At 49.4% G+C, this 13,950-nt stretch overlaps 2 protein-coding genes across 3 annotated transcripts in view; one reads left to right on the forward strand and one right to left on the reverse strand.

Annotated features, from left to right (window-relative positions):
* Positions 1-2,101, forward strand: part of Fkbp14 (peptidyl-prolyl cis-trans isomerase Fkb14) — a 49,411-nt gene extending 47,310 nt beyond the window's left edge. Inside the window, exons 3-4 of the mRNA XM_025305022.1 lie at positions 728-840; positions 1,667-2,101. Coding sequence (XP_025160807.1) covers positions 728-840; positions 1,667-1,855 — 302 coding nt within the window. The 3' untranslated portion in view covers positions 1,856-2,101. The remainder of the gene's footprint in view (positions 1-727; positions 841-1,666) is intronic.
* Positions 2,102-4,011: 1,910 nt separating this feature from the next.
* The window catches only part of Fhos (Formin homology 2 domain containing), a 144,982-nt gene continuing 135,043 nt past the window's right edge, over positions 4,012-13,950 (reverse strand). The window contains exons 19-20 of one of the 2 annotated variants that reach the window (XM_025305026.1): positions 12,271-12,359; positions 4,012-5,354 (exon numbers count right to left, since the gene is read on the reverse strand). In XM_025305026.1, coding sequence (XP_025160811.1) covers positions 12,304-12,359 — 56 coding nt within the window. In that variant the 3' untranslated portion in view covers positions 4,012-5,354; positions 12,271-12,303. The remainder of the gene's footprint in view (positions 5,355-12,270; positions 12,360-13,950) is intronic. The other variant, XM_025305025.1, reaches the window with a different exon arrangement.

A 13,950-nucleotide genomic window follows, 5' to 3' on the forward strand; every position in this document is an offset into this window, starting at 1 on the left:
TACCGATCCGGGGGCGATTCGGGAGCTGCATTCAATCGCGGATATTTCCTCCTCGCGTTTTGCACGTGTCCACGCGTGTATTTTCAGGCGTTCCGATTTGTCGGCCACTCCAATTGTACGCGTACTACACATATTCCACGTGTACACCCGCGAGAACGCGTAAAAAGCTTTGTCGCTCGACGTGGGATCGATGCGCTTTAGGAATGATTTACGAGCGCGCGCCGTATCGAGATTAATAGTATTTGCGAAACTGAATAAACCTCTTGACTCGCGAAATGGGGATCCTGCCGCATCTAAAATTTTTATGACGCCGGCTTCGTCGGCGGCGCACGCCGTTAACATGTATCTTACGTTTGCCCGAGATATTGGAAAAGACTCCGTTTTATAACAAAAGTTCTAATTTTATACTCTGCCTCTCCTGCCTGCGAGACTGAAGAAAGGGAGGGAGAAAACAGAAATGAGAGACTTTCGCGTCGACTATAAGCAAGCAACAAACATCGCCAGCAAAAAACTTCGCTGTCATATCAAGTGTAATACTTAAAAATAAAAATCACATTTACACCCGCGCGTTACAATGGCGCGCATGTTTGGTAGGTTTGCCAATAATGCTAATAATAATCTACCGCGGATAAGCGCGGCAGGGAGAGAAACGACCAAACGACGGGCGAATAGCGTAACCAGGAAGATGTCCAAATTATCATAATCTTTTGTTCGCTATTGATTTCAGGCGCCACTCTTACTTTCGAGGTTGAGCTCATGAATATCAGCGACTCGCCCCCGACCGCCAACGTCTTCAAGGAGATCGATGCGGACAAAGACAACCAGTTGTCCCGCGAGGAGGTGAGAGCAATGGCAAGATCACTTTAAGTCTTTTTCATTCGGGCCATTTGTGTGGTGGTGGTCGTAGAACTGTAGAGCTACGCGAGACCCGCCTTACGTACATCCTCGTAAATCCAGCCGGTATTTTCCAACGCGCCGTTCCCAGCGCGATTTCTTCGGGTTTCGATTTCAGTCGACTCTAGCTAAAGCCCGTCGTTATCATCGAGCCTATTATGGCCATTGTTATTACGAGCGCTGCGCGTTCGTCAGCGTGTTACATTGTGACATCGCGCGCGACGTCAAAACGAATGACGGCGCTGTATTATAAGTCGCCCCGCGCGTAGACGCTTTATTGGCAGAATAGACAGACTAACGTCGTTAAATCACAATCGATCCGGCACGAATAATGCACTAAAAAGTACGAGCCGAGCTGAATTGAATTTTTCAGCAGCTCTGCGCAAGACCGCATGACCGCGCGCGCGTGAGAGAGAGAGAGAGAGAGAGAGAGAGAGAGAGAGAGAGAGAGAGAGATAATTCTAATTAACCCCTAATTAATTAATGATCACGCGATGTTCCATTGTAAATTCCGCGTGGGATTGGATTAAGTTTGGGCAGAATCACGTTACCGCGCGCGTCGAAGTTGAGGACATGAATTTTGAAAGCTCCCTTCCTTCGGTCGCGCGCGGACAAAGGATAAAAGAAGACTCCGCGCGAGAATAATTAACCCGCTTAACAAGGCCTACGCTGGATCGAACGTTTAACAATTAACCTGTACATACATAAGCGCGCTGTGAGGGGCGCCGCATCGGCTAATTCGTACGTGGCCGGTACCGCTTTTCGTTTGCAGGTGAGCGACTACCTGCGGAAACAGGTGTTGGAGGCGGAGCAGGCCAACGCGGATGAGAACGAGGACGTGAAGAAGATGCTGGCCGACCACGACAAGCTCGTCGAGGAGATCTTCCAGCACGAGGACAAGGACAAGAACGGCTTCATCTCCCACGACGAGTTCAGTGGGCCGAAGCACGACGAGCTCTGAAGTCTTCGTCCCGCATTATCGCGTCTCCGAGCGCCCGTTGTCGTCGTCGCCGTCGCCGCCGCCGCCGCCGCCGCCGCTGCCGCCGCCGCCGCCACCGCCGCCGCCGCCGCCGCCGTCGACCTCGACGATGACGACGACGATGCCGTCGCGCCCCGCGTCATCACGTGTTCACCTCTGTATAGAATCGCCTCTTTGAGTCCTCCCCCGGGGATTCCCGAAGGACTCACCGATCAATCGTCTCGGGCACACATGCGCTCGGACTCGCAAGCAGACCGACAGGATTCTCCGGCAGAAGCGAATTATTCCGACGACTCGGCAACACCGACGCTCACAATCGAAGACGCGACTACGACCGGACGAATCGGAGGTTCCCAAAGATCGCGAGGACAACGCGATCTTTGGGAACCTCCGATTCGTCCGGTCGTAGTCGCGTCTTCGATCGCAGGAGGCTTCCAGGGGTAGGTGGGGGCGATGGGCTCGGCGAGAGACGGACAACGAAGTTTGGCGGAGTCGCGGAGTGGGACCGATCATCGACAAGATTCCGGAAATGGCTCTAAAAACTAACCCGTTAACTCGAGGATTCCTTCATTTCTCCGAAGCCCCACCCGCTCGCCGGATGTCCTCCTGGACAGGGAAGGAGACACGCGATCGCGCGTTCCGTCGGAATAGGAAAGCCGCGGTGACGTCCCGCGAGTCCCAGCTTAAACGCACAGCATCGTTCGAGAAGACACGAGAACGGGGCAATCTCGATCACTTTCGGCGTACTCGCCACCCGAACCCTCTCCGATCCTGGCACAACGTACCGCGGAACGTCCGCGAATCTTTCGTCGTCGCTTCATAACGTGTTCAGCATGTGTTTGTGATAATCAATTAACGTGGCAAATATGCACTTTAAGCGATTTCGATCGCACTGCAATAAAAGACCAAGGTCTCTCACTCGGAATCTGTACGACTGAAAGTTTCAAGCTACGAAGTCCGCGATCGCTTGACCTCTGTAAATTAATCGCGTTCACATTTGTTCTTCGAATCTACATCGTGAATTATCCTTACCGTAGCGCTGAGACCGGATTATCGATTCGGTTCGTTATGACGATTCGATCCTGACAGATGCGAAATTTTGGCGGATATTCCTAAGCGGGCGAGCGACATTCCGGTGCGACGACGCTGCTGTACATTTTAATATGATATTCCAAGAAAAAGAGACGAAAAATGCACGAATGCCTGCTCGAGTGACTGCACCCCCGTGACATGAAGTGAGGCTGTTTCCGCGATATATATATAATATATAATATATATATATATATATATAAAGAGAGAAAGGGAGAGAGAGAGAGAGAGAGAGAGAGAGAGAGAGAAAAATTGATGACAGAGCGAGAGGAAGGTGTGAGACGGTGAGAATGTTTTTTCTACATGATTATAGATGTTAGCGTAACTCAAAGGCATCGACGTATGGTGCTATAAAAAGCACACGCATTCTGTCCCGCTCTCAAAAAGCTTCCACTGATCCCCCCTTCCCCCCCCCCCCCACGAATTTGCCCGACCCCCGAAGCCATAACGATTTTTAGCTCGCGAGTCGCGCGATATTCACGTCAGGTGACGAGAAGAGGATGACGAAGAGGAAGAGCGAAATATCACGAGGACGCGCACAGTGGAGATGAATGTGGTCGCTCTAAAATGCGAGCCTCCCCTATTGTCGCTATCATTATTATTACATTTTAACTGATACGTTTTTATTATTACATTATATTGTATGTTGTTAAAGTTGGACGAAGGTTAATTAATAAATCGTGTGTCTCGAGCACAGTTTGTTATATAACCACCTCTTTCAATTTCTGCATCCCCGTCTGAACGTTTAGCCGTGGACTCCGCGAGGATTTCATTGACTCTCTATGTGACATGTTGTCTTATTTTTAGTTAATATTACGTTGTGCGAGCAGCAGAGTTTTGGTTGACCGATAATTAGATTTCGCGATCTAGTTCCAACCAAAATTTACTTATTAATTTTTGCGCTCGATATTAGTATCTATAAGTACTCACCTCTCTCGTATCGACTTGGAAGAATCCAAAGTTTCTCGAGGCGCACCATCGAGTATTCCGCTGGAGTAGTCCGAGTGAGAATTGATCAAAGGGTTACACGACGAATCAGGAGGCCACCGTTTAGAACTGCTTCTCGCTTTATTTGAAGAATCATTTCCAACAGAAGGTTACAATGAATGCGATTACGCGGCTGTACCAGACGCAATATTAAAGTGATGATTAAAGTAATTGAATTGCTGTCTCGGGAGCGAGCCACGCCGTGAGAAATTTGCGCCGTGCGGCGTTGTATACCGATGCGTTCGCTGTGTGTGTTCGCGTAGGAATCGTTCTGCGTCATAGTTACTTCGTATGCAAAGAAAAGAAAAGGAAAAAGAAAAAAGTAGGAGAACAGAAACAGCTGTCGCTTCGTTATCATTATACATAACGGATCATCGCGAGCGAAAGCGTCGTTCGCTCGCGAGAGTGCCGGTCGGTCTTAGAATTCGATCGATCATAGAAAATTCGTCGAGGCACGTGGTGATTACGCACGGTTAATTAGTCGAGTCGACCCTGTCGTCCGAGGTTCGAGTGAATCTACCGAGAAGTATTCCGAGTACAATACGTAACACATACATATTTATATTTATATTTATATTTATATATATATATATATATATATATACGAATAACGTAAAATAACGCGTGTGCGCACGGGTGCGCAGGCAACTCTTCCGAGGAAAAGGGAAACGCGAAGGGAGCCCTGCGAAAAAACCGCGCCGGCTGCGGATCTTCCGCGAGATAAAGAAGTTCCGGCGCAACCGGAAGACTTCCACGCGACGAGGAGATGTCTGCGAGAAACGAGGACGCTTCTGCAAAGCTGAGAGTAATCCCCAGCTGGGAGCAGACTCTGCAACGCGCGCGATACCTTCCGGGAGCGGGGGTGGAGTGAGGGGAAACGCCACGCCACGCCACGCCGGCTCGCTCGATCGTTTGGCCAAATCTGAGAATCGTCGGTCGGCGCGCGCTCGCGTCCGGATTTCGCGACCGGACCGCTGTCTTGCTGTCCGCTTCCTTCTTTTCTCTCTCTCTCTCTCCACTTTTCTCCCTTCGTCGGCTACCTGTTACCGCCTCTTGGTGAGAAAAATCGAGCGACGAGGCACCGCGCGTTGTTCGTCGGACACGACGCCGACGTGTCGGAGCGTCTCCCGTGCTGACGGCGCTGGGGAGACGGGGGGATTCCGGAGGTCCGGAGCTCTCTTGGCCGGCGATGTCTTGGCGAAGTCTCCAACGCGTTTCTCACCCTCTTCGTGCGCCCGAGTATCGACGTGCCCCGGCGTGCCCCGGCTCGCCCCGTCTCGTTTCGTTTCTCGTCGAGGGCATGTCTTGGTGGTCTTCGAGTATTATCACAGTCAGTAGCCCTTGATGTAGGCGGCGATGTGCTTCTTCTCCTCTTCCGAGAGACCGTTCTTCAACGTTCTACGCACTGAAAGAGAAGCGCGACGTCGCGCCGATGATATTTCTCTCGCGTAACGTCCGAGTAAACGTGGCGTCTTGAGTAAAGGTCGGTGCTTTCTCTTCTCGTCTCGAGAGATTTTTACTGTATTGCCTGCGATACGACGTCACGGTGTAAATGCTACTTTTCCAACAAAGATCCCGATGATTCCCACCGTTAATTCACGCACGGGAGAGGAGGATCGGTTGAATCAACGAGACAATGAGCGAACCCAGCGCGGTTTTACGCCTTCGGCGCAAACCCTTTTTTTTCCTATGTGGAGGAAAAATGGTATCATAAAAGGAGCGGAAATCTCAGGGTTTTGAAATTCTGGAAATTCTGTTTCGTTCACTGTCAGGTTAATTCCCACGATTCTTATCCGCCGTGCAAGCACAGAGGGAACTTTGTCAGAGATCAGCTTCGTCGGCTCTTTTTAATGCAAAATCCAAGCACCGACCGGCGCGCCACTTTTACTCGGAATCTTCCGACTCGCGTGCTCACGACTTTCCCCGGTCGAAAAAGCGGCTCGGGAAAGTCGCAATTGAATTTGACACAAGCTACTGACGCAGTTGCATTGCATTGCATTGCATTCCTGGGGTGACGTGTCATTTGCATTCACGGTGTGCGTGCGAATGGAAGAGCGATAGGCGGAAGAGGAGGAGGAGGAGGAGGAGGAGGTGTTGACGATTTACACGAGGAAAAGCGCAACCGCGACGGCACGAGGGGTCGCCGTAAAATTATCGTGCAAGTGCTCGACGGTGTCGCGATTACAAAAGGATAATTAAGAAAGTATGTACAGAGCGGTATATTAATTTTGTCAGAAGGTATTCCGCAAACGATCAGTCAAAGCAGTTAAGTTCCAACTGGATTCTCGCTAACCGTCTACACTAGGGAAAAAAATTTAGTATCTCTCTAACGAAACTGTTTAGCTGAGGCATTTTTTAATAGCAACCAAATATCTTGTTTTACATAACAAAATATTTAGTTGTCTCAACCAAAGATATTTTCCCGCTTTGTTCTCTGGACCAAATGATTTTGTTCTTAGACTTCGTATATAAAAGTTGAGCATTTTAGTTATTTTCTCCACAAAAATTACGTAATAACGAAATATTATTTTACATAAGCTAAAACATAATGCCCAATGGGTACTATTTTGTCTTTTTCTGCACTAAAATTTAGATTTTATATATTAAGAAAAAATTATAATATTTTTAACAAAATTCATATAGCTAAGGCTTTTTGATTGCTGTAACAAAAGTATTATACGTTATACGAGCAAACCGTAATCAAACAAGATATTTGTTTGCAGGAACTAAACAGCTTTGTTGGGCACATTTTAACCAAATTATTTCGTCGTTGCAACAAAATTTTGGTTCACGCAACAATACATTTTTCCTAGTGTAGACGGTGCAAGACACTGGTGAGTGTCCTCCGTCAAAACATTCCTCGACGCGTTTGAATCGAAACACTCACGGCATCCGCGTCACTGTCACATGTCAAACAGTCTTACTGAGAAACGATTTGACGGAGGATTACCAGAGTCTTCCGTCGTTCAGACGATGAAAATCCGCGCGAACGCGTTATTTCGAGTTCCCGATTTCGTACGTTTAATCCGCAGTCCGTCTAAACCGAGGTCAAAGCTGAGATAAAGTTGCTGAGATAAAGTTGCTGAAGAAGAAGGAGGAGAAGAAGCGGCAGGGCGGCGAGAAATGTGGAAGCGCAGCGTGCTTTTTGAGGACGCGTCGTTTCGAACGAAGCGCGCGAGACGTCCTCTCGAGTAATAAAAGGATAACACGAGAGTAAGTACATTTATATGATCCGTGCCGTCGCGCGGCGTTGCCGAGGGGGCACGCTACAAAGATAAGAGAGGAAAACGCCAGAGTTATAATCGCGATAAAGTTTCATCGTCGCCGCCGCCGCCGCTGTGGCTGACCCGCGGCCAAGTGTCGGGAATCAACGTTTTTCCGCGCGCGTTAACGACTCGCCGGTTAGCCGTGTCGGCGGCCATCCACACGAGGAAATCGTATCGAGCCCGACCGTGCCTAATTAACGGCTCGCGCTCGTCAGGCTACAAGCCGACACGTCGCCGTTACACTCTAACCTAGGGCTCTCGAGGAGGGTCGACGATTAATCGCGCCGTGTCGCGTGCGGACAACGTCGTTGCGCGAATGCCGAAGAGTTCCGACAGAGTTCAAGCTCGTTGAATTCGCGCCGCGTAACACCGTTTTGTAACCGGCGAACTTTTCCATCGGACGCGCGATTCATGATTCGGTTACGATAAAAAAGAAAAGGGAGAGAGAGAGAGAGAGAGAAAAACGAAAAAACGGACATCAGTACGTGCGATTGGCAAAAATAGAGAAGCTCATGGACGCGCGCAGGCGGGCGAGCGAGCGAGCTCTCGTCATCGGACGTAATCGAAATACGATATGAATGAAAAAAGAACAGAGAGGGAAGAGGGAGAAGATGCGGGAAAGAGAATCGGTAGTTAATGATTGAACCGTTGCTGCCTGTTTCTGCTCTCGCTGTTTCGCGCATATCGACAGAAATTCCGGCATAATTAGCGGCATAATTAGTTGAACTGTTAATAGCAACGTCTGCATGTATATCGGAATTCTGTGCTATTTCGATCACGTAAATAATTAGCCGAGGGATTAATTTGCCGCTTTGTTGTGGAGATTAATCCGGCATACCGTTTGCCGATATGTCCGATAGTAAACAAACCGTCCGAAGTGCAGCGATGAAAACCGTCGGCTGTTGACGGATTTAGGAAATTACTGTAACTGCAGCTTGATATCCCTGTCGACTATGTGCGCCCCTGCTCGCCCCCGCGATCGCGCCGAGCTGTGTTTTATAGCCGTTGCATTAACGTAACCCGCGCGATGAGATGCACCGTGATGCGTTCGCGCGGCGCAATCGCGCGATTTTTGAAGCTTGAAACGCGCCACGGACGTGTAAAAATCTACGGTACACTTGTTGAAAATTTTCGTCGGGAAACTACGCGGGAAATACGAATTTATACGTAGCGCAAAAATCTATCTCGGCCCAGAGATATGAATTTTTGAAAATACTAAAACATACATCGTTCCGGTATCACCTGGGCGCCCAAAAAGGAGAGTGAAAAAAACAAAATTTCATTCGCTCTATAAAAAATTCTGCCTTTCTGAAATATTTTTGTAAATGCTGCGCTGTGCGCCGGAGAGAGAGAAAGAGAGAGAGAGAGAGAGAGAGAGAGAGAGAGAGAGAGAGAGAGAGAGAGAGAGAGAGAGAGAGAGAGAGAGAGAGGAGTGGGGAGGCCAATTTCGAAATTCACCATGGTTTACTCGGAATCGGAATCATGGTGATTAATTCAGCGCTCGATTTTTTATGCGATCGGATTTCACGCTTCGAAATATTGCAGGAGCTAAATAAAAGCTGCAGAGAGCCCAGCCGGTAAGATACGGCTTGCGAGAGAGGGGGACCAGCGAGATTTTAATTTCTAATTGTTCGATCGACTACCTGAGTTTATGATTAATCCCGTTTATCAAAGTCAACAGCGTATTAACGAATTGTCCGGTAATTATGCTTTTATCGCGGCTCGCAAACACAGGATCGATCGCGGCGGACGTGTTTCGAAAGTACCTACTCGAGGATAATGATGCTATCATCGCGAGCTCTCGATATCGATAATATCAGTTTCTTTGATCTGGTATCGCGTAACAAAGGACTCTTGTGATACAGCCACACAAACCACCGATATTGTACGTGTATTCTCTTACTTGGGCGATTACCTTCTATCCCTTTGATCCGCCTCGTTATCCTCGCGCAATAGCCGTACAATACGCGTTCTCATGATTCATGAGGTGTAGGGCATAAATACGCGGATAGAAAGAAAAAGTAAAGGATAAATTCGCGTATATAATTTCTCCCTTCATGACGACACGACCGGCAACAACGATATTTCGAGCCCCCAATATTTGCGTTTGCTTATCGCAATTGACGATGACACGGAAATTACGGCGTTACAACGGGAACATTAATGACGAATTTTATGATATTTATTCCACTCTCCCGCGGGGAGAGGGGGGGGGTGAGTGGAATTATTTTACTCGTAAAGAAATCTCGAAATTACATTCGCCGGGTCACGTCTGTGGGTCACGAAACCGGGTATAAGTAAATTAGCTCGTTTTTCATTGTACAATTACATCAGGGTTCAAAATGTTTACAGACGACGTCTACAATTCACTTCTGCAGCACTAATTACCCGTTCGATATAACCTTCGAACTTTCAGTTATCGTATAATTCCAATGGAAATAATTTCCTCGGACATAAGCGTGAATATATTGAATTCAATGAATATTAAATTTAATTGCTTATTATAATTCTCATTAAATACCAGATTCATGATCAAGAATTAAATATTTAATTTTAATGAATACAATAGCGTGTGAAAATGCGCGGCGGCTCGGTAGATATTAAAATGAATACCTTGTTACTTTGTGACACGAATATTTTACGAATACGATTTCGAGGTTCGCCAAATGATTAGCCTTTTGGTTTTCAATATTCTCTCTCTCTCTCTCTCTCTCTCTCTCTCTCTCTCTCTCTCTCTCTCTCTCTGTGTGTGTGTGTCCTTCTCCACCCTCTTTCTCCCTCTTTTTAGCAGTGCAACTGTCATAATGCGCGGAATATCAAGCCGCGCGGATTGACAGTCCATGTTCGACGTAAGCGTACCGCTAATCAACATCGCGGCTTGTGCTCAAACGATCGCATATCGATAAATCATTCGGCGCGAATCCGAGCGGGGGAGCATCAATAATTTCGTAAGCGAGCCACTGTGTGTCGGCCCGGATCGATGCGGGCGCCCGGCGAGAGAGCGGGCGGCCTGTGCGGCTCGGACACACCGATGCTCTTCACGTAACACGGAGAGGATCTCCGCGTCTTAAGAACGTTAAAAATAAATTTCATTCGCTGGCCGCGCGCTTTCAATGAACCCTCATCTTAAAGCGCTCATGAGAGAGAGAGAGAGCAGCGCGCGCTGCTCCTCTTTCAAAAATGTTATCTTTTACCTATTCACTCGCTCTCTCCGACAGTCTCCACTTTACTCGTATTCTCCGCGAGAGATTACTTTACGGCGATCCGAGTCGCAAAGGCCGCGACGCACAGGGAAACGTGAGCCGCGAGGACTCGAGCAGTGAGCGAATCACAGCCGACAATTTCTACACAACAAGGTCTTGCGTCCTCGACAATGATCGAATGTGATCGGTCGAGTGCGCTTGAGCTTGACTGCTAAAGTGCCATCACACACAAATGAAACGTAAGCGGTAAAGAAACTGACCAATCGCAATCAATTATTCTCGTAAGTTTTAAAATGGCGTCCTTAAATTTCGATTGTGATTGGTCGATTTGCTTACTGCTTACGTCTTACTGCTTAAGTTCGTTTGTGTGTGATGGCCTTGAACGATTTCCTGCGTGCCATCTTCTCCAATATAATCTGCGCTTTCAACGACGCGACTTTGGGAAGAATGAAGCGGGGTCTAGAATAAAAGTCGTAAGGTCGTAAGAGTACTGACCAATCGCAGCCGATTATTCTCCTCGCGGTCAAAGAATAATCAGTTATGATTGGTAAATTTTTTCTCACGACCTTGCGACCTTACGACTTCTTTTGCAGACTCCGCTTAATACGTCAGGAGCGACTCTTGCACGCCTCGAATGACGTGTCGAAATGCGATAAGAGCGCGGCCGAGCCGCGTGTTCGCGAGATGTAAAAAGCAGCTAGGACTGTTAAAGATCGCGCGAGCGCGGTCGACTTTCGCGGAAGTCCCCCTCCTTAAGAGTCACACTTAATAAATATGCATGCGTCCTTTCCACGTGCAAACGTCGGGAGCATCCGTATCGAGCTGCAAATATATGCAAATAGACGAAAAGCACTGCGGGGTTTATACACCAAGCGTCGAGAAAGTACGCATGCAAGAAGGAGGGAGGGAGGGAGCATATATTCGCGTTATGTAAGTCTCCATTAAGTCGACAAACTTAGACAAACACGCGCGCACACACACACACACACACAAAAACACGGGTGCGCCGTCTGCATAGCTTCCCGTTTGGAGAACGAACTTTTTACTTACCGCGAAAGCAACGGAAGCGCAGTTTAGTCCCACTTACGCATATTATGGCAGACTAAAATTGCGTAAAGTTCAAAGCGCGACCTTAACGCGTTCGGTTATCCGAAAGCTAAACCCCCGACGAACTTTCCGAACGGGTCTCGACTTTCCGCGAGAGGAGCCGCGGAAATGTGCGCGCGTTCCTCGACTTTTTCCCAAAAGCGTACTTTTTTCACAGTCAACGCGCACTTCCTTCTTTTTTCTTTTCGCGAGCTGATTCCCCCGAGCTGAGCGATCGCGAAAAGCGCGGAGCCTCGTCGCGAGAGATCGACGGGACGCGTTCGCCGGCCGCTACGGCCGGCTTTCCGGAGACACGGCGCGGTAATTTCAGCGAATTTCAATTTCTCCCTAATGAATATGCATCGCGACAGGTGAACCGCTGCGGCGATATCGAGCTAGGTGACTGTGCAATTTTAATCATTTCCGAATCACACGCGCGATATCGATCGGATGGATGCGCTGCCGAACGAGAGAGCTCTGGGCCGGCATCGGTCAACTCGAAAGGGACCGTCGACCTCGTCTCCTCTTCGTTCGTGTTAATGGCGAACGACTATCTCATTGTTCGACTCGACGCGAAATCGACGCGCGTTTTCGCTGCTGGAAACTGTCCGGAGTATCGGAAGGAAGCGCGGATTAAGAGTCATGCGAAAAGCGCACGCCATGCTGCACGGTAAGAGGGAAGAGTGAGAGTGAGAGAGTGAGAGAGAGGGAGAGAGAGAGAAAAGATTAGGCGGCGAAGCGGAGGGAAACGTGAAAAGCGCCGAACCTTAATCGCAGAGAGCTCACGAAACCTGGCCCATCAGGGTTGATACCCCTCCGGCGTGGTGTTGTTCTCCCGGGTGCGCGATCGCTTCACTGTCAGGACAGAAAGAAGAGAGACGCAAGAACGCCAGGCCACCCTACGTTATGGAGCAAGCGTCGCCGGGAAGCCGGCGGAACCGTAACTGAGGTAAAGTTATCGGAGCGAGGTGTGCCGTCCGAGTTAAGTGAGTCGAGGTGAAAGGTTAGTCGTTGAAGGTCAGAGTGAAGTGAGAGCAAGAGAGGAGGAAAGACACGGAGAGACGAAGAGACAAAGAAAGAGACCGTCACCGCGGCTTTCGCGGATACCTGGGAAAAGACGAAGGACACTGCGGAGCCAGGACCGAGGGACGGGGGAACAAGCGGGACAGATTCGCCCTCCGACCCCGCGAGATACCTCTGGAAAGTCGTTCGACGAGCCGAACATGCCGTCGTAACGACGGGTGTCGTGTCGTTTTCCGCGTCGGCTTCGCGCGATACAAGAGCGCCCACAAGATCCTGGAGCGATCCTGGAGCCAGCAACGACTCGGTGTCGGGGCGGGGGTTTTCCACAAAAAATTTACGCTTAAGAGAAAAGTACGACACGTTGGCTGCCGCCGGCAAGCGACGCCGTAATATCGTCGCGTCGTCTCGTTAATTTGCGTGTGGAATGTAACTGAGCGTACCTGACGGATGAAATGCAAAAGTCAAGAGGAGGCTGACGAGACCCGAACGAAAGAATACACACACATTGCAAATGTTTACCGTATTTTTGGCGAGTCAAGCGACTCGTTCAGTGGCGAGATATCAACAACGAAAATCCGCGCGACAATCAAGTCAACCAACGAGGGCGCGCTGTATTTTCGCCACGTCGCGCGAGGCCGGGAGCTTTTCACTTTTTGTGGCGTCACAGAGGCGTCGCGAGCGATTTCTTTAATGTCCGCTGAATCGAAGGCTCGTACAATAGAGACGCGCGTCACGACGTGCGTCATTGTGCGAACGCGTTCGGAGACTCGCGAGATTACGAGATCGAAGTTCGCGCAAAGTAAATCGCGATTCGCTCTCGTCCACGTCGGATATGCCGTTTCGTCCTTGTGTGCGTCAGTAATAGGACGCGTACGTACACGACGCGCATCGCGCTGATCGTAAGTATCGGCGGAGGAAAGATCGGTCAACGCACTCGGCGATCGGATTACGGCGAGATTTACGCGCCAGCGGAGGCCCGACGCGACGGAGGATTATTTTGACTTCCTCGTGCGCGCACCGATATCGATCACCGGTCGCTCCGGCAAAACAGAAACGGAGAAATGCGGAATAATCTGCCGGCATTACGCAGGCAGTTACGTTATCTCGGCCGGATTGTTGGATGGATCCACTGTGTGCGTGCGTGTGCCCTAAACATGTAGGCGTGCGTCCGGGAACACTCGGCCAACGAAACGCGACCTTCGGCAAAAATTCCCACCGATCGGTGTTCGCGCGGAAACACGGCACGACGGGTCGCGCTTCGAGGCAACTTCCCGGTTATCGGGTTGTTTTAACGTAAATCGATTCGGTCGGTTTCTTCTCTCGCGCTGAGAACGGAATGCTTAATTATCGAAAATGAACCTGGAGGCTTTTGGATATAATTGAGTTCCGAGGTGGTGCAGCAAACCTTCGTTCTTCACCGCGG

Source organism: Harpegnathos saltator, unplaced genomic scaffold (genome assembly GCF_003227715.2).
Source record: "Harpegnathos saltator strain DR-91 unplaced genomic scaffold, Hsal_v8.6 scaffold664, whole genome shotgun sequence".
Lineage (NCBI taxonomy): Eukaryota > Metazoa > Arthropoda > Insecta > Hymenoptera > Formicidae > Harpegnathos > Harpegnathos saltator.